This window comes from Solanum verrucosum, unplaced genomic scaffold, assembly GCF_900185275.1.
Source record: "Solanum verrucosum unplaced genomic scaffold, falcon-dt-bn FXZP01000261.1, whole genome shotgun sequence".
NCBI classification, from domain to species: domain Eukaryota; kingdom Viridiplantae; phylum Streptophyta; class Magnoliopsida; order Solanales; family Solanaceae; genus Solanum; species Solanum verrucosum.
Window position 1 is genome coordinate 14,276,937 of NW_026019969.1, and position 26,316 is coordinate 14,303,252.

General features: G+C 32.0%; 4 protein-coding genes, 2 non-coding genes and 1 pseudogene across 6 annotated transcripts; 2 read left to right on the forward strand and 5 right to left on the reverse strand.

The window, feature by feature from the left end:
- Positions 1-72: 72 nt before the first annotated feature.
- On the reverse strand, positions 73-12,701 carry LOC125815098 (uncharacterized; annotated as a pseudogene).
- On the reverse strand, positions 5,264-5,348 carry LOC125816947 (small nucleolar RNA U30). The gene has a single exon (XR_007442269.1). It is a non-coding gene; the product is annotated as a small nucleolar RNA U30 (small nucleolar RNA).
- On the reverse strand, positions 5,469-5,551 carry LOC125816946 (small nucleolar RNA U30). The gene has a single exon (XR_007442268.1). It is a non-coding gene; the product is annotated as a small nucleolar RNA U30 (small nucleolar RNA).
- On the forward strand, positions 7,935-10,339 carry LOC125816675 (putative pectinesterase 11). The gene is made up of 5 exons (XM_049496300.1): positions 7,935-8,176; positions 8,907-9,066; positions 9,137-9,325; positions 9,584-9,816; positions 10,122-10,339. The coding sequence occupies exons 1-5, from the start codon at positions 7,935-7,937 to the stop codon at positions 10,327-10,329; spliced, it is 1,032 nt and encodes a 343-aa protein (XP_049352257.1). The 3' UTR covers positions 10,330-10,339.
- A 670-nt stretch (positions 12,702-13,371) lies between the features above and the next one.
- Positions 13,372-14,963, reverse strand: LOC125816678 (syntaxin-112-like). The gene is made up of 2 exons (XM_049496304.1): positions 14,888-14,963; positions 13,372-14,511 (listed from the first exon to the last, which is right to left on the reverse strand). The coding sequence occupies exon 2, from the start codon at positions 14,496-14,498 to the stop codon at positions 13,617-13,619; it is 882 nt and encodes a 293-aa protein (XP_049352261.1). The 5' UTR covers positions 14,499-14,511; positions 14,888-14,963; the 3' UTR covers positions 13,372-13,616.
- A 1,357-nt stretch (positions 14,964-16,320) lies between these two features.
- Positions 16,321-18,078, forward strand: LOC125816644 (uncharacterized). The gene has a single exon (XM_049496267.1). It carries the CDS (start codon positions 16,369-16,371, stop codon positions 18,031-18,033), a length of 1,665 nt encoding a protein of 554 aa, XP_049352224.1. The 5' UTR covers positions 16,321-16,368; the 3' UTR covers positions 18,034-18,078.
- Positions 18,079-19,453: 1,375 nt separating this feature from the next.
- Positions 19,454-22,968, reverse strand: LOC125816696 (protein RER1B). The gene is made up of 4 exons (XM_049496322.1): positions 22,792-22,968; positions 21,174-21,543; positions 19,645-19,825; positions 19,454-19,517 (listed from the first exon to the last, which is right to left on the reverse strand). Exons 2-4 carry the CDS (start codon positions 21,521-21,523, stop codon positions 19,464-19,466), a joined length of 585 nt encoding a protein of 194 aa, XP_049352279.1. The 5' UTR covers positions 21,524-21,543; positions 22,792-22,968; the 3' UTR covers positions 19,454-19,463.
- Positions 22,969-26,316: the final 3,348 nt, after the last annotated feature.

Here is a 26,316-nt window from a genome sequence, read left to right on the forward strand (position 1 = left end):
TTACATTGTCAGCCTATATAACTTAAATCACTTTTTACGTAGAGTTGTCACATATTCGCATGCAGAATTACTTCACGAGGATGAAAGAAATTTCTTGAGATAATGATTATAAGTACGTGGTCGCTCCAATTGAAGCAGATGTCTTGCGTTTTTTATGTACTGAATTGTTATATTTTCTCCCAACTTTATGCACTCAATTTTAATGATTTATATTAGATACTCGATATAGATCAGAGAAACTAAAACATTAATTTTGAATTCCAAGGCTGTTCAATAAATCCACAACTCAGCCATGGTTGTTAAAGTTGCTAGGGACTTACCCTTTTATATCGTCAGAAAATGGTCATATTAAAAATCTTGTCGTCGTCTCCACATAAAATATAAATTCTCCGTGTGAAAAAGTAATTAAAGAGATTAATAAATATTATTTTCATCAAGAGATCAGTGAGTAATTTTTACAATGACTATTAAATTAGTCTTGTAGTTGATTAAAAATAAGGGTAAAGGGTCAAATATGCCCCTAAACTTAATCAATTACTCATTTTTGGGATTTATCGGAAAAAAAAAATTGTTGAAATTGTTGAATTTAAGGTTACAATATTTATTTGTAAATTTTTGGCGTTAATTTTATATTTTTTTCATATTTTTCCTATTTTTTGTTAATCAATTACTAATTTTCGGGATTTACCGAAAAAAATAAAAATTTAAACAAAATTGTTGAAAACGGGTCAGGTAGTTTATTTAAAAGGGGGTTGATTTATGGGTCGGATTAAGTGTTTATGAGTTCGAATTTTTTAGGGGCATAATTGATCCCTTTCCATTTTCATATAAATGTCATGTGGTAAAGTCATGGCAATTCCATGTGGCATTTAAAGAAATGGAAAATGAGCTGGATATGTCCAGCAGGCCAACTAACGCCCATAAGAGCATATTTAGACGAAAAGTTGGACGACGAGGGCATGAGTGAGCCAAACTTTAAACGGAGGGTATATCTAGACCTTTTCGAATAGTTTAAGGGCATATTTGACCCTTTACCCTTTAATAAAATAAATAAAAAAGGTAAAAAATATCCTTAAACTATGTGAAATGAATAAAAATGTCCTCTGTGCCGTTTTATCCAAACATAAAAAAAATAATTAAAATTTAGGGGTTTACACATTTTTGGGAGTACAATAATTTTCTTGTTTTTTTTATAAGTTGTCTAAAAATTGGTTGCCTTTAAACAGAGACCCCCAACTGGCTTTGTTATTCTGTTAACATGAAGAAGGACGTGTTCCAAAAAAACTAGTAAGACTGTTTTGAAAAGTTTAAAAAGAGCCTAAAGTTTTTTAAAATACAAAGACGCTCTCGCGTGTTTGCTAGGTGTAGAACTTGTTTTTTCGAGCAAAAAATTAATAAATAAAAGTCCCAATTCCTTAATATAGACTTTTGAGCATTCAAGATTTCCATTAAGGGGATTTGAAAAAAAAAGAGAGTAATGCCTAATATTTGATCTTGGAACCTCAAGATGAAACTCATCGACCACTAAGTCAACCTCTAATCTTATATTTAAAAGGTTCAAAATCAATATATAGACATAAAAATACCTTAAATATACCACATAATATTTTGTATTCCTTATTGATATTGGTTTGGGACACCAAAAAGGAAGGGGCTATGTACTATAAATAATCGTATGTATGTTAGGAAATCAATCGAGGTTTGTATCTACTAATTTGATTTAATCTCTGTCCATAGTTTATTTTACAAATCTGAATATTGTTGGTTGGTTAATTGATCTCTAACAAAGGAGTATTTGATTTTCATGTGTTCAGAATGTGTATGAGAAAGAGAATGAGAATGAGAATGAGAATGGTTGAGGAGGAGAATTACCCGCAGCTTCCTGATAAATTAATATTTTACATATTGAGTTACTTGCCACTCTCATCATTGTTCAAATTTAGATCTGTTTGCAAGCTATGGAATACCCTTTTTCTTCATCCTCATCTCGCCTTCCTTCACTATCGAAATTCAGAATCTGGTTTAAACTTGGATGATCTGACAGGCACTTTGAAGGAGACAGAAAACACTTTGAAGGACCTAGAAAACGAAGACAGAGACCAAGTCGAGTTTAGCATTACTACTACGAGTAGTCAAGGCTTATATCTCCAGAAATTTACTAGCATTCATGATTCTTCTACTAAGAGATACCGCATTGAATGCTCTATATTACGACAAAGGCTTGATATCCCCAATCCACTAAATCCTAGTTTATGCATCGCCTTGGATTTCGTCTTTGATAGCTTAGCTGTCAAGTTGGTTTCTGTTCATGAACATGGTTATGAAATCCTCTCTCTTGGAATTGGGAGGGATAAAAGTACTTATTGTTGGCGAGATGTGAAGCTACCTAACTTACATCATGAAAACAATAAGAGGAACGGAATTCAGGTTTTCTTTAGAACGGGAGTTGCTTATTGCATTTGGCATATTGATGATTGTACTGATATAGAAATTGATGTTTTGGATATGGTTAATGAGACCTACATTGGTCATACTATTTTGCCCAGAGGTTTCTTCACCAGCCCTAGTCTCATGGATTGGAATGGCCAGCTCTCATTCATTGAACAAGTAAATGATGAGCTCCGTGTTTTGGTATTAAATGATTACAAAAAGTTGAGATGGGATGAAACAACACGGATCATGAAGTTGAATTTCTTGATGGAGTTAATGACATTTATTGCTTTTGCTGACAATTCTGTTTTGTTCTACATGAAGCAGGACAAGAAATCTTTCTGCTCGTATGACATGAATACGGAAATTCTAAATACTACTGTATTGTCAAGGTTCATCAATTCCTCTGAAGATGTAATGGATGTGATCGCGATGATGATGTTCTTCCGGTGTGGGGTTTTTTTCAATTATTAAGGAAATAAGAAAAGTCTAATGGTACGTTTTTCATGTTGAGCCTACAATATTTATCTCCATCATCAGCCTCTGATTGTGATTGTTTGCACTTTGCTGGACCTAATATCGACAGAACTACACAAAAGCAGAGTCATATTTATCTTTTTCTCTCAATTATTTTGTTTTAGATGGCCTAATGTCTTGGATAAAAGTTTGATCTTTCTTCCAAGTTGTTTGTATTTTGTTGAGTCTAATGTGTTAGATATGCTGGTTTGGATCAGTAATTAATCAAAATCACAAACAAATCAATTTTATAACTTTTTACATTATTAAAATCAAATCAAACAAAATATAATTTTATTTATCAATTTAATTGCTATCAATGATTTCAATTCAGTTTTATTCCACTATCAACACTACACAAAAATAAAAGAAACGAATTATTTTTAAAAAAAAAAAAACAATTTTATATCAGATTCATACATTTTATCCGTTTTTGGATCCGTTTAGTATTTGTTTAGACTTACGCACATACTACTATCAAGTTGGTGAATAACATGAAATTATATATTTAATATTAAATTCATTAATAATATCAACGTGCATTTGGTGAAATGGAAAAGGGTAAAAAATACTCTCGTTAAAAATGAAGTTATTCTTACCCTCATCGTTACCATACTTGTCACTTGTACCCCTCAATTAGATGAAATGCCCCAAATCAACTAAAATTACTCAATTTCGAAAACCCCAAATCAACCAAAATTACCTAATTTCAATTAAAATGACCCGATTTTCTCTTTTAATCCGAACCCAATCCATTTATACCAAATTAAAACCCCAAACTCATCTCTCTAATCTTCTTAATCTCCTTCCTCCATTGAAACACCATGCTCCCAAATTAAAATACTGAATATCGAAAGAAACAAACCATTTTACACATCAGTGATTTCAAACCCAACTCCAAGAGGAGTTAAAATGGTGAAAGATCTTTACTCATTTTCGATTGCTATAATTAAATTAACAATTATTCCTAGTTAATTCTTAAGCAAAAAGTAAATAAATTCCTAGTTAGTTAAGTAAATACGACTTCCATTATTCCTTTTGAGGTATTGTTTTCTATATACTTTAAGGTATTGCTTTCAAGATACTTTAATTGCTTTGAATTATTTTAAAGATTAATTTGGCAATAATTAATAAGGATAAAAATAAAAAATAATGTCTAATTTATGTCATAGTCTTCTTTTCTTAAAAAGGTGTGAAACACTCTCAACAATTCAATACTGTCCATAATTACTTATTTATTTTTGAATTGATACACACTTATTAAAAAAATAATAATTGACATAGTGAGTTTATCATTTTATTTCTATTAATTATGAAATTGATGAATTAAAAACTTAAGATTTTGAAAATTGTTCACCTTTTTCAAAATAATTAATTGAAGATATAATAATAGGTAAAAGAAATTGTCTATTTATCAAAATAATTAAATAATTAGGAACAACTAAAAAAAAAAGTGGACACAAAAAATATAAAATAGCTCACATTTATTCTCCATTTATTTTTGATATAAAAAATACCCTCCGTAACGTTAGCCCTACCACCTGGATCTAGCTTGGTGCAATCCAACATGTAAAAAAATACCGGACAACCCATGCCAGGTTAATTAAGGGGGTAAAATGAAATTATTAGTCATTTATCGATTAACATTCATAGCTTCACACCATCAACGCCAACAAATCACAGTAAGCTTTAGATCAAAAGATTCATAGAATATAGATCACAAAACTCATGTTCAGATTTTCAAGCTTTTAAGAAAGTTTTTTTTTTTTTTTTTGGGTGTAAGAGTGGACGCGATATGGTATATATTTTATTTTTTTATATTATATTTAATATTTAAAAATAACATATCTATATTTAAATATCATATCAAAATATATAATTACATAAATAACATATATGTTATTAAAATACCTCAGTATAAATTAAATGTTTAAAAGTTAAACTTTAACTATTCTATTTTAATTAAAATGTATTTGAAAAATTAATTAAAAAAAGAAATTATTTATACTTTATTTTGAATATATATTTCTAAGTGTATAATGTGTTAATACATTTTTTTTAATTGTTGAAATCATAATACTCTTTCAAATATTTAGATATTAATCCAAGTTGACTTATCATATCGTAAAAAATAGAAATCAAACTTCAATATACTGAATTAAAAGCTTAATATACTAAATTAAATTAGCATGATAATAATATAATATTTTAGAAACTAAATACTAAAATTAGAGTATGGAAACTTTCAAATAATGTACCGCAATAATTTTCAAGTTTCTACACAACACAGAGAGGCAAAAAAAGAAAGAGAGAAGGTGCTCAGCTGATTAAGAATGGATAGAGATATTGTCGTCAGCAATATAATCAGATTAACGAGATTATTCAACAACCTCATCATCACACCTCCCTCCCTCCTTTTATTATATCAAATTCCTAGACAGAAACACAAAATGAAATTTAAGAGAAAAAAATCCCTAGATAGCTGGAAAACTAAAATAAAAGAAATTAAAAGAAGAGAAGGTGCTCAGTGGATTAAGAATGGATAGAGAGATTTTCCTCAGCTATTATCAGATTAACGAGATTATTCAATAACCTCATCATCGCACCTCTTTCGTAATCAAATTATGCAACAAAAATAACACAAACAGAAAGAGAAAAATGAAACCCTGCATTGAATTGAAAGCTAAAAGAGAGAGTGCTGAAACAGAGTCCCTAATGTTGTGAGAATTAGGGTTTCCCTCAAGATTTATAGAAGATGGCTGCGGTGCTAATATTGAAAAGATGGGCTTTTAATTGAAGAGCCCATTATCTGTTTGGACCGGAACAATCTCAAGTACCGGAAAGGCCTCATTTACGGGCCATTTACACTTCTCAACGCTAATTTGTGTTGGTCTTTCAATTCACTTTTTACTAACCATAAGTTTATAATTTTGTATTATAATATTTCGTAAGTTATGTCCTATGTCTTTAAGAAACTTATGTCTAACCAGGACTAATTTATTTCAAAAAAACAAAAATTAAAGAATAATTTATTTGAAAATAAATATCAAAACGTATTTAAAGGATAATTCGTGCAATTAAATGTTGATTTACAATGATGTTTTATTTTTTAGAGCCGCATTCAGACTTTCTTTGTATTTTTAGAAGTAATGCAAATAAAATATTTAGAAATTATCCTTTCGGTTTATATTAGACTTGATTCTAATATTTATTTATCAATTTTACATAAAAATCATTAGACTATCATCTAGGACTTGTAATTACTCACGAGACTTTAGCCTGTAGTCTAACATTTTCGATGTTCTTCAAAAGAATAGTGTAATCATGATCTAAAAAATTTCATAAATTAAAAATAAAATACATTTACTAATAAGCTGTCACAAGAATGCACAACAAGTGAAAATTCTGATTGGCAATTAATAGAAAAAACATTTTATTTTATTTTTAAAAAAAAAATAAAAAAATTGATGAACAAAATGATCGGTTCTATCTAAATTACTCTTTTTAAACCCATTTCGATATTAATTTCAAATTACATGAACAAACGACTGCGAGCTTTTGTTTGCAAACTTATGTAACTAGTTATCGGCGTTTATAATTAAGCAATTACATCATGCATATCATCACTTTGTAGATTCAGAAACAAGTAAAACGTTGGCGTGTACTGCTGATTTGGTTGATATTAAAATGTTCCATATTATCGCATACAACCATACCAGTATCTCTGCTCCAACTATTATGTACTCTTTATAATTCTTCTACCAACAACTTTAAAATTGTAAAATATTAGTAACTACTATTGAAGACTCTGCATGCCCGGCATCACAGGATATTGGTTAACCAGTTTTATTGAATATCATAATTTATATATAGCTAAGCTAAGGAATGTTTCAACCATCAAATTGATGAGTAAAATGGACTTCACCAATTAATAATACTTCGAATAGCATTCTTCTTCTTAATCGACTACTCAAATAAAGCTAACATTATCGCATATAAATTAAATTTTCTACAATCTCTAGCGGAAGTAGGATTTTCGCTAAGGAGGTTCAAACTCTGAATAAGTATAGCTAAAGGAGATTTACTATATATACTTAGAAAATAATTTTAACTATATATTGTACTACTATAAGTTTTTGCTGAAGGGGAATCGGATGAACCCACTACTACAAGCTGGGCTTCGCTCCTGTCTGTAACCATTTCATCTTGTTTGGTTGGTTGCAAACTACAAGGCAGAATGACCTGCAAACTTGTTTACACGTTTGGGGAGTAGTAGGGGCAAGGTGCTTCGGCCCCTATGTGGATTCAGGCGAATCTAGTAGATTTTGCTCAAATAATATATTTGTGTTAATAAATTCATTAAATCTGTACAAATATTAAAATTAAAACCTAGTTACTATTACTTAAAATCATCATTATAAAATTCATAAATCGTAAAGCTGAAATCCTAAATTCGACTCTGTCATTCTCACACGTACACCACACCCAAACTTTTGGTTGTGGTGGTGTCATGGTGCGGATTTTTGCCTTGTGTTCCTCGAGCTCATGACTGGCCTAAATGTGAGTCCATGCCAATTGCCATGTAATATATAAATAGCTAGCCATATACACAACAATAACATGTACAGTAATATTTATTCTACAAAACCTAATAGCCTCTCCGCCAAGTTGTTTATATTAAGATTATATATATATATATATATATATTATACTCCACTAATGTTGAATTGAATGCATGCATTCCATGGTTAACGTGAATGGTGAACAACTTAGACCTTAATCAATCTGCAAATTAAAAAGTAAGCCACCAATCCTTTGACACTAATTCTCGGCTGCCGGCGTTCATTAAGGAAGAAACCTTCTTTATAAAGCTTAACAATGTTTCTGCTTTTTAATCAACTTTACTTTTCTTAATTAATTTACTATTATCTTTATTCTCTGCACCCCCATCGAGACCGCTGTTTAATTACTTGAAATATTAATTGCACATGGATGCTACTTCATTGATAATCCAATTTCATCTTATATTAATTCTACTCATTTGTTGTAATACTTCATGTAATTTAGCCATGGCTGCAAACGACTCTAGTACAAATTTTTCTACGGCCATTCTAATTAGAGTGGATCAATCAGGTCATGGAGATTTCAAAAATATTCAAGATGCTATTGATGCTGTTCCATCGAATAATTCTGAATTATTCTTCATTTGGGTTAAACCTGGAACTTACAGGTTCGTGGTTATCTTGTATTTTTTAACCTGTTACTCCCTCTGTTAAAAAAGAATGACCCCCTTTCATTTTTAGTCTGTTTCAAAAAGAATGATCTCTTTCTTTTTTTTTAATAACATTTTAATTTCAACTTTCTACGTGGCATGTTTAAGGCCACAAAATTAAAGGGTGATTTTGTACATTTGACATAAATTTAATTTATGACCACAAGATTCATAAGTCTTCTTTATTTTCTTAAATTTCGTGCCAAGTTAAACTAGGTCATTCTTTGTGAAACAGAGGGAGTATTAGGAACAGAGACTAGAGTTTTAGCTAGGCAGAATACAATAGCTTTAGTCAAAATTTTGTATTTCTATTAATTATAAATTGATTTATAACTATAGTGAGACATCTCTGTAATAACATTTAACTATAATGATCAAAGATTTCTTAAAATCATTTTTCATGTTATGTTATATATAGTATATGTTCTCGATCTAGCCGCCAAAAAAATATCTAGACAGACGATGTTACATTAATCTAAGTTGTTTTTTCTAAAATTCAAACCGCATAAACTTAAAATTGTTACAATATAGGTAATCTGGCATTGATATTTTTCAAGTTATTAATTTCATTTTTTATGTGCAATTTAGACATTAATTATCATTAGATGAACAATTCTTTCATATGTCAGTGTACATAAAAATTAATTAATTAAATTCTTAAAAAATCTATTTTGCATGGATTTATCAGAGAGAAGATTATAGTGCCTGCTGATAAGCCATTCATCACGTTGAGTGGAACAGAGGCTTCTAATACAATAATTACATCTAGTGACGGTGGAGATATAACTGAATCTCCTACACTCACTGTATTAGCTTCCGATTTTGTTGCAAGATATTTGACAATACAGGTAAATAATTAATGCTCACTTCCTTGCTTCGTTTCAATTTATTTATCTGATTTTGACGTTTATTATGTAGAATTTATTCGGAACGAGTGGCAAAGCTGTGGCATTAAAGGTTAAAGGAGATAGAGGTGCATTCTATGGTTGTAGAATTCAATCGTATCAAGATACATTGTTAGACGATGCTGGTAGGCATTATTTCAACAATTGTTACATTGAAGGGGCCGTTGATTTTATTTTCGGAAGCGCAGCTTCTCTCTATGAAGTAAGTTCTTATAATTCAACAATTATAATTAGATTTAAATGATAGGGTTTAACAATATACAAAAAAATTATAGTATCAATGTAGTGTAACATGTTAATTTAACATATTAATTATAAGAAATTAAATGATTTGATTGTGTAAATATCTTTGACGATCATTGTCAGTGCATACAACTTAAACTCATTAGTATTAGTGTATCAATAAGTTCAAAGTAAATTATATTTTTGTAGTAGTAAATGTATTTGCAAATTTTGGCAGAGGTGCCATATTCATTCAGTTGCAGCAGGGGCAATCACAGCTCAAGGCAGAGAGTCCCCTTTAGAAAATTCAGGATTTACATTTTTAGGTTGCAAGATAACAGGTACAGGAGGGAACACTTCACTAGGAAGACCATGGGGTTCATACTCTAGGGTGGTTTTTGCCTACACATTTATGGCTAATATCATACAGCCAGAGGGATGGAATGACTGGGGAGATTCTACCAAGCAAAGGTAAGCATTTGTATTCACAAAATCTTTAGCCACCTTGAGATTAATTAATATTGCAAGTATTCGTATCAAACAGAGAACCTAGGATTGTCATTAAGAGATGTTAATTAATGATTGTAACCACTACATTCCCGGCCCTACACTTTTGTTTATTTAACTACATTTGATAATCCCGTGTTAACAAATTGTAACGACTACATTTCCCTTCACTATTCACTAAGGCCTATGACTTCAAATCACATTATCTTAAAATTCTGAATCCATCTCTGTATTTGACGGTTATAATTTGTTTGTATTTTTTGTGGCAGCACTTCATACTATGGAGAATACAAGTGTTACGGACCAGGTGCTAATAGATCAAAGAGGGTGGGCTGGTCACGTAGCCTATCTAACGAGGACGCCGCACCATTTCTTACCAAGAATATGATTGGTGGGCGAAGTTGGTTAAGGCCCGCCCCGACCCATTTCAAGAGATCAGGCTCAACAAATATTGTTACTCCTACTGGAGAAAATTGAAATTGAAATTATTTTAATTTACAGCCATTAATTAATTTTTATATTAGTAACTTACTGAGATTGTATTAGAGTATATTCACAATGTAAAATATCATTATCTATTGTATTAAATGTTGAATGGTTATAAATTTCAGTTGAGAATTCACCAGATTTGATGAGGGATTTTACTGTTGTTAATAACAATAACAATAATGGAGTAATAATAATAACAATTGGGGATTGTAAAAGGGAAAATGGATAACAAGACAGGAAATCGAACCCCTTGCAATATGTTGCAATATGATGAAAGTGTTGGTTTTGGGCCTTTTTTTCTTTCTATGTGGATAAATGAAAATTTAAGGTTTTGGGTCTTTCTTCCTTTCCTTTGTGGATACATTTAGCCCAAATTTGACTAACCTACTTTTGTCCATAAGCCCAATATTATGGTGCATATGTAAGACTTTCTTTTAGGTCTTATTTGAAAAGAATCACAAGAGTTTGAGAGCAGTCATATAGAGAGAAAAGTGAGAGAGTGCAGATTTTCGCACAAGCCCTAGCAACCAATTTCAAATCGCGATTCCCGCTTCATTTTTCTTATTCGATTAAGCTGATTTTTGGACAGCTTGTTCCTTTCAACTTGATCTTTGATTGGGAACTGAGAAAAGGTGATTTGGAGTCCTGTAGCTCCAGATTTTAGCTCGTAAACAATAGCTGCGGGTTTGGTGTTTTTGCTTCTTTTATTTCTCTAGTTTTTGGTGCTATCTTGTAGTTGTGTTGCCCATTGTTTGACACTTCGTTGGTGACCATTTTGGAGAACACTTTTGTAACTCTTGTTGATTTTAGTGGAGCTTTGGCCTTGTGGTTTTTACTCTTCACATTGAAGAGGTTTTCCACGTTAAATTTGGTGTCTCTTGTGTTGATTATTTATTTTTGCTTGCTTGGTTGATTGTTTGCTGCCCCAAACAGTGTTTATTCTTGCATTATTTTGTCGTTTCTTGGTTCAAATAGAAGGAAAAGTTTTGACTTGAATTTTCTTCTGCTATTGCCCTGTCGTAGACATTTATTTTGTGCTTGTCTTTCCCATCAAAAAGTTGAGGTAGCTAACTAGTTGAACTACTACAATTTTTCAGGTGACATTTATTATATAAATACAATATCATACTAAAATTTCTCAGGCGATATTTATTATAAAAATGCAGCTCCATCACATATTTGCATCACTTTGAGGAAAGAAATTTTTTGAGACATTGATTGTAAGAAAATGATCGCTCCATTTGAACTAGATGTCCTGCACCTTCCAGGTAAAATATTCGAGTATCGCAATCTCACCGAACTTCCTGCAATCATTGTACTAAAAAAAAACCACATCAGATTTATAGATTTGATATTTATGAGTTTCGAAATCATTTTCAGGAAAAATGACTAACTCTTTCATGTCATCAGTAATCGGCTTGGTAAAAATCTTGTCATCCTCTCCACATAAAATATAAATCCTCTGTGTAAAATATATAGAAAAGAATAATCAGATTTGTTAAATGTTGAACAAACCTGGGAGTAATTAGGGTTAATAATGGCGTCTTTGTCACTCTCTGATCACTAAACCTTCAACAAGTTCCTCTTTCTCCTTTGGGTTTGCAAACATAACCTGCTTTGCAATTAACTCCACTTGAAATGACCATGTAAGGATACAATTGGGCCACCTTAAACCCAATCATTGATCCATAGCAAAATCCAACCAAATTAAACTTTTCCACACCCAATTGCATCATCCCCCTTGCCAAACATTCTGCCTGTTTGTCTCATGAAAGAAAAAAAAAACAAGTAATTGTCACCCAAAATAATAGTCGACAACTTTTGTATATTTGACTAGCAATTGTAATTATATTTCCAGAAAATTACATTTAGTAAGTTCGAAAAATGAAAGTCAAAACTTGTTAAACATGATATGATTAGATGATATGGTTGTACAATTCAATACCTGAAAGCTCGTTGACCGTTCAGGACGAATGGTGAAGGAGTCTCCGAAGAAAAACTATGTCAGGGACGTAGACAGCGAAATCTGAACTCAAGGAGAGTACTAAGTGAAAATTCCATTGGCAATAAATCCATGAAGAAATAAAACAGCAGGTTTAGTTGAACTGATCGTTGGAACCCAAAAATGCAAGGTAGTTCCAGGTTCTATCTCCACCAATTTGGATAGATTTCATTACAAAGTGCAAAATTGGCTTTGTTACTTACAAATATATTTCCCATTTTGAGGAAAATAATGCTATGTGACTGGATTTTTCTTCAACATATATACTAAATTATGTACAAAATTTTCAATAAATTTTTATATACAAATCCAAAAAACTGCAGTCCATGACACAGTGATAAGTACCCTGCCTCACCATTTTGAAGGTGCAAAACAACTTAATTAGGGACCTCTACAAATGTAGATTCAGCATTTACCTCAGTATATTAAGGCATATAATTCAAGATTCCACCAACAAAGGTTGTGGACTGAGTGAAAAGGACTCCAGAGGTCTCGTGTACGACCTTGCTGGCTGGTACAAGTCGACTTTATTATAAAGCGTTTTAGCCATCACTGTGAAACTTCCCAACGCAAATTCTGATTTATTTGATCCCCAATGACACCAGGTGGGAAACCAAATCAAAAAATATAATCCAAGATTCCTCACTTCATTAGTGGTTGTACTTGAACTTAAGACGCGGAGCTAGAGTACAGTATAGCTAACACGATTCGGTAAAACTTAGTACTTTTTTGTCATGCCTTACCTCACTATAATAACGAACTCACAAAACTTTATCCTATCGTAAAATGAAAAAGGAACTAATGTTCATAGTAAAGAAATACTATTTACTTGGTTCTCCAACAAAATCATCAGAACTGAAAGTATCTTATATCTTTGTCCATAATCGTTGCGAAAGAATGGATCACAAAATTCCTTAACAATGCTTTTGCTGTACTTAATAATAAGGAAATGAAATCAATGACATAACAGAATACAAAATCGAAGGGGTAGCAGAGACAATAGGACTGCAAAAACACTATTATCTTGATCAAATTCAATATATTCCAATCTCCAAAAGTGATGTATCATTTTCAATCTATTTTACATACAAACAAGCAGTTGATGAGCATAAATTCATCACATAACCCTATTATGTCTATAAGAGAAAAGAGATCTCTGTCCATCGCCATCAGAGAAGAAACAGAAGCATGATGTACGTACTGAAAAGAAGAAACAGAACAAAAAGAAGCAAAAGTGATAGAGATCCTCAAAGCCTTTTTTCTCACCCTGAATTCAAAATAGAATTGCAATAAGGCATATCAACAAGAAAACCAGCACCAACGCGCCAATCCAACAAGCCCAAGTCCTCGTCCTCTTCATTCGATTAGCACGATCTAACTCCTTCATCCCACCATTCACATATCCACCAGCATTAACTACATTTTGCTCAATATTGTTCATTTGATCACCTTGTGTCTCAACCATAACAGCCATATCAAGAAACACTTGGTGCAGCTCAACCAAGCTTTTCTGTATCTCTTTCACAGCTTCATGCCTATCCTGGTTCTCCACCACCCCCTTTTCTACTCTACCCTCAAAAACCCTTTCTTCCATCATCTTTTCAATCGCCTCCTCACTCGGTTCCTTCCCGTTAGCATTACTATACTGTTTCCTTAAGCCTTCTTTGTGTTCTGCTACAATGTTTTCCCTTAAGCACTGAAAATCATTCATCATATCCCTCAGTTTAATTCTCAAACCATTAGTCACTGAAATCCTCGTTCGATCAACCGGGCTTCCCTCTTTATACGCTGCTGACACGCCACGATTGTCAAGATTGGATTTATCAAGCAATTCAAGTCTTGTTTTGATGATTTTTGCCTTCCTAAGAACAGTAATAATGTCAGAGTTAATCTGATCTCTAAGTCCTTGAAGAATTTTGGCACTCGGGGCTGATTTGGTTTTTTGATTAAGGTCTTGAAGATTGACAAGAAGATTGTTAATCTCTTCCATATCTGACTTAATTACAGCAACTTCTTCAAAGAATTTTGTGAGGTTCCTTTCATCAGTCGGGTCGAGTTGACCCATCTCAATATCAGGCCCTGCTTCAAGATCCATCATAGCCTGCTTCTTCAATTCAACATAACTTAAGAATGATTTCGTCATCAGGTCATTCATCTTTACGATAATTCTGCAAACACCCAGATAGAGAAAACAGAGAGAGACATCAAATTCTGTTCTATTCTTGAAATCATGTAAAAAACATCCCAATCTTGTGATTTCTTTATTGCTAATTTTCAGTAACAAAATTTCCCAAGAAAACAAAGACTATAACTAGTACTCCATTAAGCAACATTTGTGATCGGCTATATGATACTTCAAGAACTCAGATAGAGAAAAACGAAAAAGACATCAAATCTTGAAACAATTCAAAATTATAAGAAATTCCTAAAGATTCATTGCAATAATCAACAGATAACAAGCCCTGAACTCAGCCTTAAAATCTACTTGAACCCAGAAAAGAATCAACAGGATAAAAGATTACAGGATGGAAAAAAGAAGGGTACCTTGAAGAATTGTTGAGACGCTTTCGCTTACTTTGTATGTGAATTTGCAGAGAAAATGAGAATTGTGGAGTGAAGAATTTGGGGGGTTAAATGAGTGAAGAGCTGTGATGGACTTTAAAGGGACGTCTATTTCAAATTCGAAGAAATATAGCCGTTATATTTCGTAACGTAATTAGGCTTACTTGCCTCAAATTTTCTTTTACAGCTCATCCTACACCTGGGATTACTTTTCATTAAAAGTTTTTTTTAATAGAAATAAGATGAATTACATGATATAGAAAAAAAAACAAGTACATGCTAAAATGGGATTACTTTTCATTAAAAGTTTATCCATTTTTGTTTGGTAAATGATCTTTATCTTAATCAAAATTGTCAATTTATTTACCTAAATATTATCTATTACAGCGAGGATAAGAACAAAAAAAAAAAAAGAGTTAATTCCACATGTTTATTGCATCATATAATAATTATAATTCCAAATGCTCACTACATTTTTGTCAACACAAAATGTAAATAATGAAAATAAAGTACATATTGATTAAGTCCAACATACAATCTACTTGTAATTTTTGTGAAAGTTGCCCACCCTAATTTTGAAGTTGGACCATCAATAGAAGTAGATGCTACTAACTATATATGGACAAATTTATATTGATTAGAGGGGAGAAAAATTATTTCAGAAAATATTTTGTACTTTTTTATATTTAGTTTATGAAGATATTTTTCTTTTAGTAAAATAAGTTTGTTAAAAATGAAGAAAAAAATCATTAAAAAAATAAAGTTTTATAAATAGCATTTTAAATTTATTGTCGTTTATCTATCGAACGCCTTCAATTTTCACCTTTTAATCATTCCACCCAGCACTTCTCTGAACTCTTACTTTTCACCCTTCACATTCCATCCTATAATATCTTATTAAATCACATATAATTTTTTTATTTATTTACTTGCCAAATAATTTTTAAAAAATTACTTATTTTTCTCCATACCTTTTCCTTTATGCCAAACATAATCTCATATGTGAATATTAGATCCTTTTTTGTTGAACAAATTACTCAACATCATATAAAGAGGGAATAATACATACCCTCAACCAATTTTGGAAAACTTTAACAAAAGTAAGTTATTAATTTTTATCCCCAAAAAATATGGGGAAAAAGATACGTAATGAGAAGTAATAAATATACTTAATCTCAGGATATAATTTGAGATCAATTTTATTCGATATTTGATTATAAATATTAACTAATTTCAAAATTGTTTTATCGTAATAAAATTATTAAATGAGATAAAATAATTTTATGACTATCTCATCGGACGTACCAAACAAGTCGGACTTTTCTATTATTTTTTTCCTTAACCAATTTATAAACTATCAAACTTTGCCATGAAAATGGAAACTTCAAAGCCATTGACCAAAACGGCTGGTGTTTACAGATCGAAACTTGGCCGATCTGACGGAGTCTTCAAAGTGAAAACTGATGACGGCAGATTTGAGTTTGAGAAATTTGGGTAAAACCCCAACCCCTTTCTTCAATGGCCGATGGTTCACTGTTTTCGCTTCAATCTTGATCTTGTCTGTTTCTGGTGGCACTTACTTATTTGGTCTTTACTCACAAAATGTCAAATCTTCATTGGGTTATGATCAAACAACCTTAAATCTGTTATCTTTCTTTAAGGATGTTGGTGCCAATGTAGGAATCATCGCTGGTTTAATCAATGAAGTTTGCCCACCATGGGTTGTTCTTCTAATTGGGTCATTGATGAATTTTTCTGGGTACATTTACTTATGGTTAGCAGTCAACGGTGATGAATTAGTCAAACCCCAGGTTTGGCAAATGTGTTTATGTTTAATGATTGGTGCAAATTCTCAAACTTTTACTAATACTGGTGCTTTAGTAACTTGTGTTAAGAATTTCCCTGAAAGCAGGGGAATTGTGATTGGATTGTTAAAGGGTTTTGTTGGTTTAAGTGGTGCAATTATAACACAATTGTTTCATGCTATTTATGGGAATAATGGGAAATCTTTAGTGTTGTTAATTGCTTGGCTTCCACCATTTGTTTGTTGTACTTTGCTTAAGTATGTTAGGGTTATGAAAGGCGTTAATCGTCAAGAAAATGAGGTGAATATTTTTTATCAGCTTCTTTATATATCACTTGGTCTTGCTGGATTTCTGTTAATGGTCACCATTTTGCAAAATAGGGTAGCTTTCACTTTAGTTGAATATAGATTGAGTTCTTGTATCATGTTGCTTTTGTTGTTTGCACCTATAGTGGTTGTAATCAGAGAAGAATTGAGAATTGGGAAGAATAGGAAACAAGTTTTAGATGATTTTACGCCGTTGAAAGGACTAGAGCAAGGGAAGTTACCTTCGAGAAGTCAGGGGAAAGAAGTTTTATGGTTCAAGAACGTGTTTAAGCCACCGGAGAGAGGTGAAGATTATACGATTTTGCAAGCACTTTTGAGCATTGACATGTTGATTTTGTTTATTACTACTATCTTTGGAGCTGGTGGTACGTTGACTGCTATTGATAACATAGGTCAAATTGGTAAGGCGTTAGGATATCCTAACACGAGTATTGCAACATTTACTTCACTAGTGAGTATATGGGGTTATCTTGGAAGAGTAGTCTCTGGCTTTGTCTCTGAGATTTTCTTGACAAAGTATAAAGTACCTCGTCCGTTGATGCTTACTTTTGTGCTCCTTTTATCTTGCTTTGGTCATATTCTTATAGCAATGGGTGTGCCAAGTGTTCTTGATGTTGCATTGGCTATTCTTGGGTTTTGCTTTGGAGCTATGGCACCTTTGATATTTTCCATCATATCAGAACTTTTTGGCCTAAAACACTATGCTACACTTCTCAACTTTGGCGGAGCAGCTAGCCCAATTGGAGCTTATGTATTCAATGTTAGATTGGTTGGTCATTTTTATGACAAGGAAGCTTTGAGGCAAATGGCAGCTTTGGGACTTTTCAGGAAGCCAGGGGATCATTTAACATGCATCGGTATAGAGTGTTACAGGTCTTCTTTTCTGATAATTGCTGCAGCAAGTTTTGTAGGGTGCATTGTATCATACATTTTGGTGCTTAGAACAAGAAAGTTCTATAAAGGCGATATTTACAAGAAGTTCAGAGAGCAAGCTTAACTTCTGGAGACTAAGAGTAAGCTTGGCGAAGTAGTTTCATTCTGCCACACATTTTGTAACATGCTATGGTTTATATATAGCTAATAGTTTGAGTCCTACTGATCGATTATAGGAGAGATACTCGTATTAAATATGAACCCATGTCATATTGTAACACATTATACATATATCAGAAAAAATAGAATGGCATCTTGACAAATACATAGGATTCTTGTATTGGATTACTTCTCTGGGCGGATTTTATTGAAAAGAAACCTTTCGCTTACCCAGATTTTAACTTTTTTACTTCTCTTTTGCAATATCTCCTATGTTTCATGTAACTTCTTCTTTTTTAACAATCTATGAAGTATATCTACCGACTACCTTCACAAGGTAGGAGCAAGGTTGCGTATACACCACTCTCCCAGACTCACTTGTGTTGTGGGATTGCACTGGGTATGTTGTTATTTTAACAGTCTCTCAAGTCTTTCTTATGTTTTACTTTTCTTTTCATCTTCTTTTTTATCGAGACACTAAGAAGGATTCTATTCTGATATAGAAGTTTAGCTTGAAACAGCCAGAGAAAGAACGCACACCGGAGTTGCATGAGCTTAAATGAAACGACATTAACATTAAGAATTCATATAATCGAACTCAACTTTACTTGTAATGCTTCAACAAGAGAAACATCAGCAATGAGCCCACTTCACAAAATACTACTTTTAGTACTGCACAAGTTTGTAACATGAGAATATTAGTAGCACATGAGGAATCTTAATAACTCAATTGCATCTTGGACTTATATACGAGTGAGTAGTAGTAGTATTCCTCTTCATAATTTCTTGTCCTTCAGTTTCTATTGTTGTGTGTTTCTTATACTTTGTTTATCATATCATTTTATTTTATCTATATTGTTCCTTTTTCTTCCAATTATTATGTTTTTTTATAATATTTTATCACGACTTCTTCACTTTCTTTTTCCAAACTGTCTTATTTTGCTTTTCCTAGAGTCAAGGATCCATCAAAAACCACCTCCACCTTGATAAGATCTACCTACACTATACCGTCCAAAACCCAACTTGTAAAATTATACTACACAAGGTAATGTTGTTGAAAGGGTGTAAATTTCATATGCAAATGAAAATCCACTGCCAGTAACTACAAAAGACCCTGCTCCAACCTCGATATACGAAGCTTCTTTCGCAAACAAAGCAATAACTCTGGTTCTATACGTCCCAAAATTAGATTTATATGACTACCAGAGATGATCAGAAAACTGGAAAAGAAAACAATTAAAGAACGCTAACAAACTAATACATTTGTTTCCCCGTTTTTCGTGTCAGAGATTAATGCAAGTACAAATCACATTTTAACTAAAATATGCAGCAATCCATCTTGTTTTCTGTTTTTTCCTACTACACTTTCTCCGTTTGGTCAAATCTGGCAAAAGCTCAGTCGGCTCTTGGGCTGCTGCCACTTGCTGATGGCCTTTTCCCGGAATATTTCTGTTGCAATAACAAAAGAAATCATGTTAAACATCTCAAAATGAGATAAGTAACCTAAAATTCCCTACTTCAGCAGATAATGTGTACTATTTGAGATATAAAACTACTCAATAGCTATTGAGATTACCTGCTTTCCAAGGTTGAAAGGAATGTATCTGTATTTAATCATGTGTGTAATTTGTCGCCTCATGGTAAGGACGAACAGAACAATCCAGTAGCACAACAATATAGGCCAGAACACAGGAACATCAAATAGGGAGAAGAAAGTCATGACAAATGCCACACAGAAAGCCTTTGTTATGGCATACCTGAAAGAAAGATGGGGGGCAAAAGAAAGAGATAAATAATAAATATTGCTGCTACAACCAAAAGGTTCAAAATATTACTTTTCTTTAACCAGGTTCAAGAAAGTATTTAAATGCCTAAAACATGCATAAAACTCTCTTATGCTATGCCAACTATATAACAAAAGATACAGGGCAACTTCACACCCAACTTAGTCACTTAAGCATAGCACCGCATTGAATTAGCTTTCTGGCATTAACACTATCAATCAACTACCTCAATCCAAACTGGTTGGCGTTGCTATTTTCTTAAGACTGACAGGGATTGGCTATATGAATATTTTATATCCATTCCGCTCTAATCAGGCCTGTCTGGCAACGCCCTACTAAAAGAAAAAGAAATCTTCCACCTTTGTTCAATTCCTGTTTCTCACAGGCAAAACATTAGCCAGCACAAGATCTTAAATGCAAATCATGCAAAAATACAGCAGTGTTTCACAACAATAAATTCATGTAGACAAGGAAATAAATTATCCACCGTGCTAATTTTGAGGTGGTGGAAGACCCTGTAAAGGTCCGTGGGACAGAAGAAATCAAAGTAATCAGAAAAGATTACAAAACAAGCAAGAACCAAAAGGAAAAAACAGATGTCAGGCTGTCAGAGCATTGGGTAAATATTTCTTTGAAAGGGTGTCAGTAACCAATTTGGCAACCTCCCAATTCCTGAAGGTCCCAAAACTCTTATGGGACAGATCCATCAGGGATCACATAAGCCAATGCAACTTATGAACTGAAAATTGGACATAATATCCAAGTCCATCTGTGCAGGTCAAATGCATCTTAGTTGCTATGATTTATGAGATCTTTGAAGTAAGATCTTGTGTAACAAGTCAAGAAAAGGAAAAGGTTCCTGTAAACAGAACCATAACATATTTTAACGAGGTACAACTTCCTTTTTTTAGTCTCAATGTTAGCTAAGTACTTAATGCTGAATATTCTAGGCAACATTTAGAAATAGCTGAATCTATGGTCATGCAGCTGGTTCAAGATATAAAGTTAATGTTAGCGCAGCCAAGCCAAATATTAAACATTAGAATGGGCAACATAAGTATAGGAGTGACTGTTATATATGACAAAAGGTAAATTGGCTTAGAAAATTCGTCCAGATTTCAAGTATACACAGCAAGGAGGTTCTACTGCATCAATTCCTACTTCCAAAGTTTACCAAGAGAGCTAAGCCCAATGCAAACGTTTGACTATGAGACAAGGCAAACTGAGGCAATTCTGATACAAGATAATATATAATGTACAGGTGACAAACCCTTTCTCCGAGAATTAAGCAATGCAAAAACCATAAAGCAGGAATTATTACCAGAACTTGAACTCTGGGAGGCGACGTATGAAAGGCTTGAATTCATCTGAACCTTTAGTTGGCAACATAGGTCCATCCGAAGGTTCCAGCTCAGGGTCAACAAGAGGTGACAGGAAACCAATCAGCAAATTAAGAATGTAGATGCCCAAGCCATAGGTAACAACATAGAATCCTTGAACATAATAAACCCGCAGAGCATAAAGCAATGCTAAGACAAAAGTTCCAATCCACCTATATGTAGAATGAGGAGTAGTTTTATCTAAATAGTATTGGAAAAGTTTCGAAAGTTCATGCCTCCGCTGGTTCAATGCTGTAGCCGCTGAGGCACCATCACCTCCAACACCCTCCATAGAAACTAAACTTCACAATCCTAGAAGGTGCCACATAAATGTAATAAGATCAACACAAGGAAGACATTGTCAACTGAGTACACTACTTGCTCAAGTTAAGAAATAGAAGAATTAGGACTTTAGATTCTACTAATGCTTAGATCATGAGGAGATTAACACTAGTGAAAAAACTGATTGCTTAGACCACCCACCATAATATCAATCATTGACAAACAAATGACAATACCACCTTCTTATTACCAGTAAGTTACAACACCCTCCAAGAATTCATTAAAAAGCACACAACTATCAGACCTTAAAAAAAATCAACTAGAGCAACCAAAACTTTATCGCAAATAAGGTACTTGAAAATAAGGCTAGAACAAAAAAGAAGTTTGCAATCTCAGATACAACATCATCGATATCCTCTCAAATTAGGCAAGATTGAGTGAGTGATGCACTTATTTAAGATTTAAAACAAACTCAATGAAGAAGCTGGTTCAACTTCAGCTAGTAGTCCTCCAGCTGGTTCAATTTCTTTGAGGGAAAAAAAGAAATTATACAAGTCCTCCCAATATAAGATATAATTCAACTGTATCATACAATAAACTATATTTTAGCAAGTCAACTATGTAGCTACAATTAAAAGAAAACAAAATAAATGGGTGTAGGATACTCATAATTTAAATGTATCATACAATAAACTATTTTTTTAGCAAGTCAACTATGTACCTAGAATTAAAAGAAAACAAAATAAATGGAAAAGTGATTTTTCATTTCAATGTTTTGTACTATAACCCATCATAATACATCAATTTAACAACCTAAAATCCTCCATTAATGCCCTAAAAGTCAAGCTCATTTTGTTCCAATGGAACCCAGCAGTAAACGTAAACACTCCAAATCACGCAACGAAAATAAGCCTTACCACAATTTATTTCTCCTAATCTTAAAGATTCCCAGACTATGACACCCATTTTTGAACCAAAGCAAACTTTGACAAGTTCGGATTGAACCGACCCACCCCTTCAAAATTCATCCAGTCAACACCTTATAATCATCCATCGGTACCCTAAAATCAAACCCATTTGGTCAAATAGAACCCAGCTGCAAATTGTTATCTCAAATAACTCATTTTAGTTCTTCTAATCTTAAAGATGCACATAGTTATGATCACCCACCCATGAATAAACAAGAATCTATATGTTACAAACAATGATAAGAATCAGATCTAAAACAAAAATCACATAAACATCTAGGGTTAGATTAACATTGAAAATACAGATTACCTTTCACTTAGTGAAGAGATTTAGAGTGTTGAATAGAGAGGGAAGAGAAAAATAAGATCGGATCTGTGGCTCTTAATGGCTACCGACGAGTGAAGAAATTTCTATCTCTTTTTCTTTTTCAATTGACAATTCTCCCCTTTCTGCTATTTCTCATTTTACTATGCCCTAAATAAACAAACAACATTTTCTATTTATCCGCTTATAATATTTATTTATTTTTAAAAATAAACATTAGTTAAATTGGTAGTTTCCTTCTCTACTTGGATTTCAATTAAATAATTCCCAATTATTATAATTTTTTAACAATTGGAAATTACAAGGTGAGAAATCAAATTTTTATGTGTTAATTAATCAACTAAGCTATTAAATTTCTAATTGTCGATCTCATTCATAGATTTTTCATTTATGATAAGTATTTTTTTGATTTCTCATTAAGTCAGTCAATCTTTAGTATAAGTATGTCACAATAAATACTATCAAATATCAATTATCCATTTTTATTTGTCCTGCAATTTATGAACTTTTTAAATCATGATCTAGATATCACCTTGAAACACAAATTTTAACCACAATTTAAATTTTAGAAACTTTGGATGATAGTTTTACTTTATGAACCATAAATATATATTTGCACAACCCTTAATTAATATAAATAAAATTCATAAAATGGTAAGCTACAAAAGAAACATTTTCTCTTGCGTAAGAAAATCAACGAAGTAATCCAAACACATAAAAGTGGGCCTGGATCTTCTCAAAAAGTGACCCGGCCCATATTTATTTCAACGACCCGAGCCCAACGAGGGTACACCAAAATTTTAACCTGAACTTCCTAGTTAAGCCCATATTTAAAACGAATTGGGCCCTAGTTGAATTTGAACTGGACCAACGTAATTTGATCAGAAATGAATTAGATTGAAATGTTTTTTTTATTTATTTTTAAAACTGCCTCCAATGATCATTAATATGATCATATGAAAGAGTTACATTTTGAAGTTTGGTATACCAAACTTAATACAAGATCTTGGGGTAGAACTAGAGTTAGATAAACTCTACAAGTTAACACAAAAAAAGGGGGAGTCTAAGTTAGCTATTACTCTACTAACGTGACTCCTTGACAAAGAGGATTCAGGGAGGTTTGTAAAAAAAATTAGAAGGTTTAACCTGTTGCATTCTGAAGGAAGGGAGCTCCCATCTATCTGTGTTAATTAATCCCCTAACTTCCCTCGAGAGATCAGAGAAAGAGTTGAACTCATGTATTGCATCAACACTATAACTCCTGGATGCTAATATATCAGCAGGTTTGTTGGCTTCCCTGAAGCAATGACTGATGATAAATCCATGAGATTCAACTATTTGTTGTGCTTCTTGAATCAATTTGTCCAATCTCCAAGGCGTTCTCCATTTCTCCATTTATGCATTTAACTAAGAGTAGGGAATTTGTTTCTCCCCAAACCCTATCATAAAATGGGTTTAAAAATAAGGCATACCCAACCATCAACTTCTCACTAAACTTTAATTAATTTATCTAAGTAATTTAATAACTATTTTTTCTTTATCATGACTGTATGCTACATATAAAATAAGCAAAAAATATTATTTTTTTTGGGTCAATTTAAATTATATAACCAATCAGAATGAACTAATATATTAATGTATAAGTGGATTAATAATTCATTTATATTTGAATAAAATAGACTAATCATATTTTGATAGGCAAGTTTCCCACGGCCCCTGCCCCCTTGTAATTTGCAACCGTTCAAAATAAATTCAAATCAATTGTCACGTTTACGTACTGTAAACAATAAATTAATGAACAATTGCATGGTATTTCACGTGACAAAGACGGTACAAATAGTTGTCGTGTTTCTTTTTATTTTGTGGACAGCCAATTTGTAAATCCCAATTACATTGTTCCATCAATAAGAAAGAAACAAACAAATAGGAGTACCATATTATTATTATAAAATAATACTACTACTATAAGTTTAGTACATTGGATGGGATTGAAATGGACTTATGATGACGTGGCATAATAAAAACCATATAAATATGCCTGGTAGAAGAATTAGGTTCGTGGCTTTTAAACTTGCCAAATGAGATATTTATTATCGATTTAAATTTTATTTAACAGACCAAAAAAAAAGAAGAATGTCCATGTGTTTGGATTCCCCTATTATCAAGTAAATGACCCTTAAAAGTGAGTGGAGATGAGCCTCATGATTTCATATGAATTCGTTGGCCTCTGGGGATATTCAAAAACTTTCGACAAGTCAGCACTCAAAATGTACAAGATATTTTTTGCATTCTTGGGGATATATATCAATTAATTTATTTTATTTTAAAAAAATTCTCCTCCTTCAAGTTGGAGATATCGACATCTCGACCATAATAAGAAGGTCGACAAGTAGATGTTGAAGGTTGCGTTTGAAACTTAATTAATTTATATTGTGATCAAATTATTAACAATAAAAATATTTTAAATTCAAATTATTAACCTAAAGATGTTTTTATTCTATTTTCACTTGATTTCAAAATATTTTAAACCTTTTTCCAATTAAACAAACATGGTTGAAATTTCATCTTTACCTAATCTATTTCAAAAAACAAATATGCAAGCATTAACCTAAACACGAAACAATTCATTTTACCTAATCTAGATCACAAACCAAATCTCCAATAAATAATAAATGCATTACAAGAAATATATTAAATACATATTTATTTAATCGTATTCTCATTAATTTATCAATGTAACTCACAGATAAATATTATAATTTTAAATATACATATCTAGATACGTTAATTCATCTCCACAATATTAGTTATTTAGTTAAACACTATAACTTTTAAAATGATTATTTTGACACTAAAAATTATTTATCAACTGTTATGTAAATACAAATATCTATCGGATACAATGAAAATAACTTGTAATGTTTAATTAGTAATCGTGACCAAGTTACTAAATATAGTACAACTCCCATATTCTCAAAGAATCCGATGATAGAGCCATTTACCTTTAATTTCAAAAGATTATTCGATACTATCTACATATACTAAGAATATGAACCATTAATTTACTTTTGGTCCTCTTTGAACTTATTCGAATAGAGTAATTGCTACTCCGTACCCCCTATGTTTTATTCTACGACATTCCCTTAAGAAAGTAGTATTATATACTCTCGCGGATTAATAATACATGTTCATTAATGATTTTACATATTTTTTAAAAAATTACTAAAAGGTTAGTTTTACTATATCACCTTTTGAATATAATAATTATAATGTCTTGAAAAATGTAACATGAAATGACTGATTAATGTTAAGGGTAAATTAAAAACTAAGTATAAAATTAGTATAGTGTGATATTGTTGGACATCCAAAATAGTATAGTAGACAATTATTATTGGACGGAGGAATATTAGAAATTTACTTTATTAATTATATTTTTAAAAAATAAATTTGATTATAAGTCATTTATTTAATTATTTAATAATAATGAGAATATAAAAAGTTACTTTTTTT

Excerpts from the sequence above, each read along its gene's own strand:
- LOC125816675 (XM_049496300.1), top strand. The coding sequence starts at position 7,935 with ATGGATGCTACTTCATTGATAATCCAATTTCATCTTATATTAATTCTA. Across the intron at positions 9,067-9,136 it reads CAAGATATTTGACAATACAG|AATTTATTCGGAACGAGTGG; the intron begins GTAAATAATTAA and ends TTTATTATGTAG. Across the intron at positions 9,817-10,121 it reads GGAGATTCTACCAAGCAAAG|CACTTCATACTATGGAGAAT; the intron begins GTAAGCATTTGT and ends TTTTTGTGGCAG.
- LOC125816696 (XM_049496322.1), bottom strand. The coding sequence starts at position 21,523 with ATGGAGGGTGTTGGAGGTGATGGTGCCTCAGCGGCTACAGCATTGAAC. Across the intron at positions 19,826-21,173 it reads CTCCCAGAGTTCAAGTTCTG|GTATGCCATAACAAAGGCTT; the intron begins GTAATAATTCCT and ends TCTTTCTTTCAG. Across the intron at positions 19,518-19,644 it reads CTTTCAACCTTGGAAAGCAG|AAATATTCCGGGAAAAGGCC; the intron begins GTAATCTCAATA and ends TTATTGCAACAG.
- LOC125816644 (XM_049496267.1), top strand. The coding sequence starts at position 16,369 with ATGACGGCAGATTTGAGTTTGAGAAATTTGGGTAAAACCCCAACCCCT.
- LOC125816678 (XM_049496304.1), bottom strand. The coding sequence starts at position 14,498 with ATGAATGACCTGATGACGAAATCATTCTTAAGTTATGTTGAATTGAAG.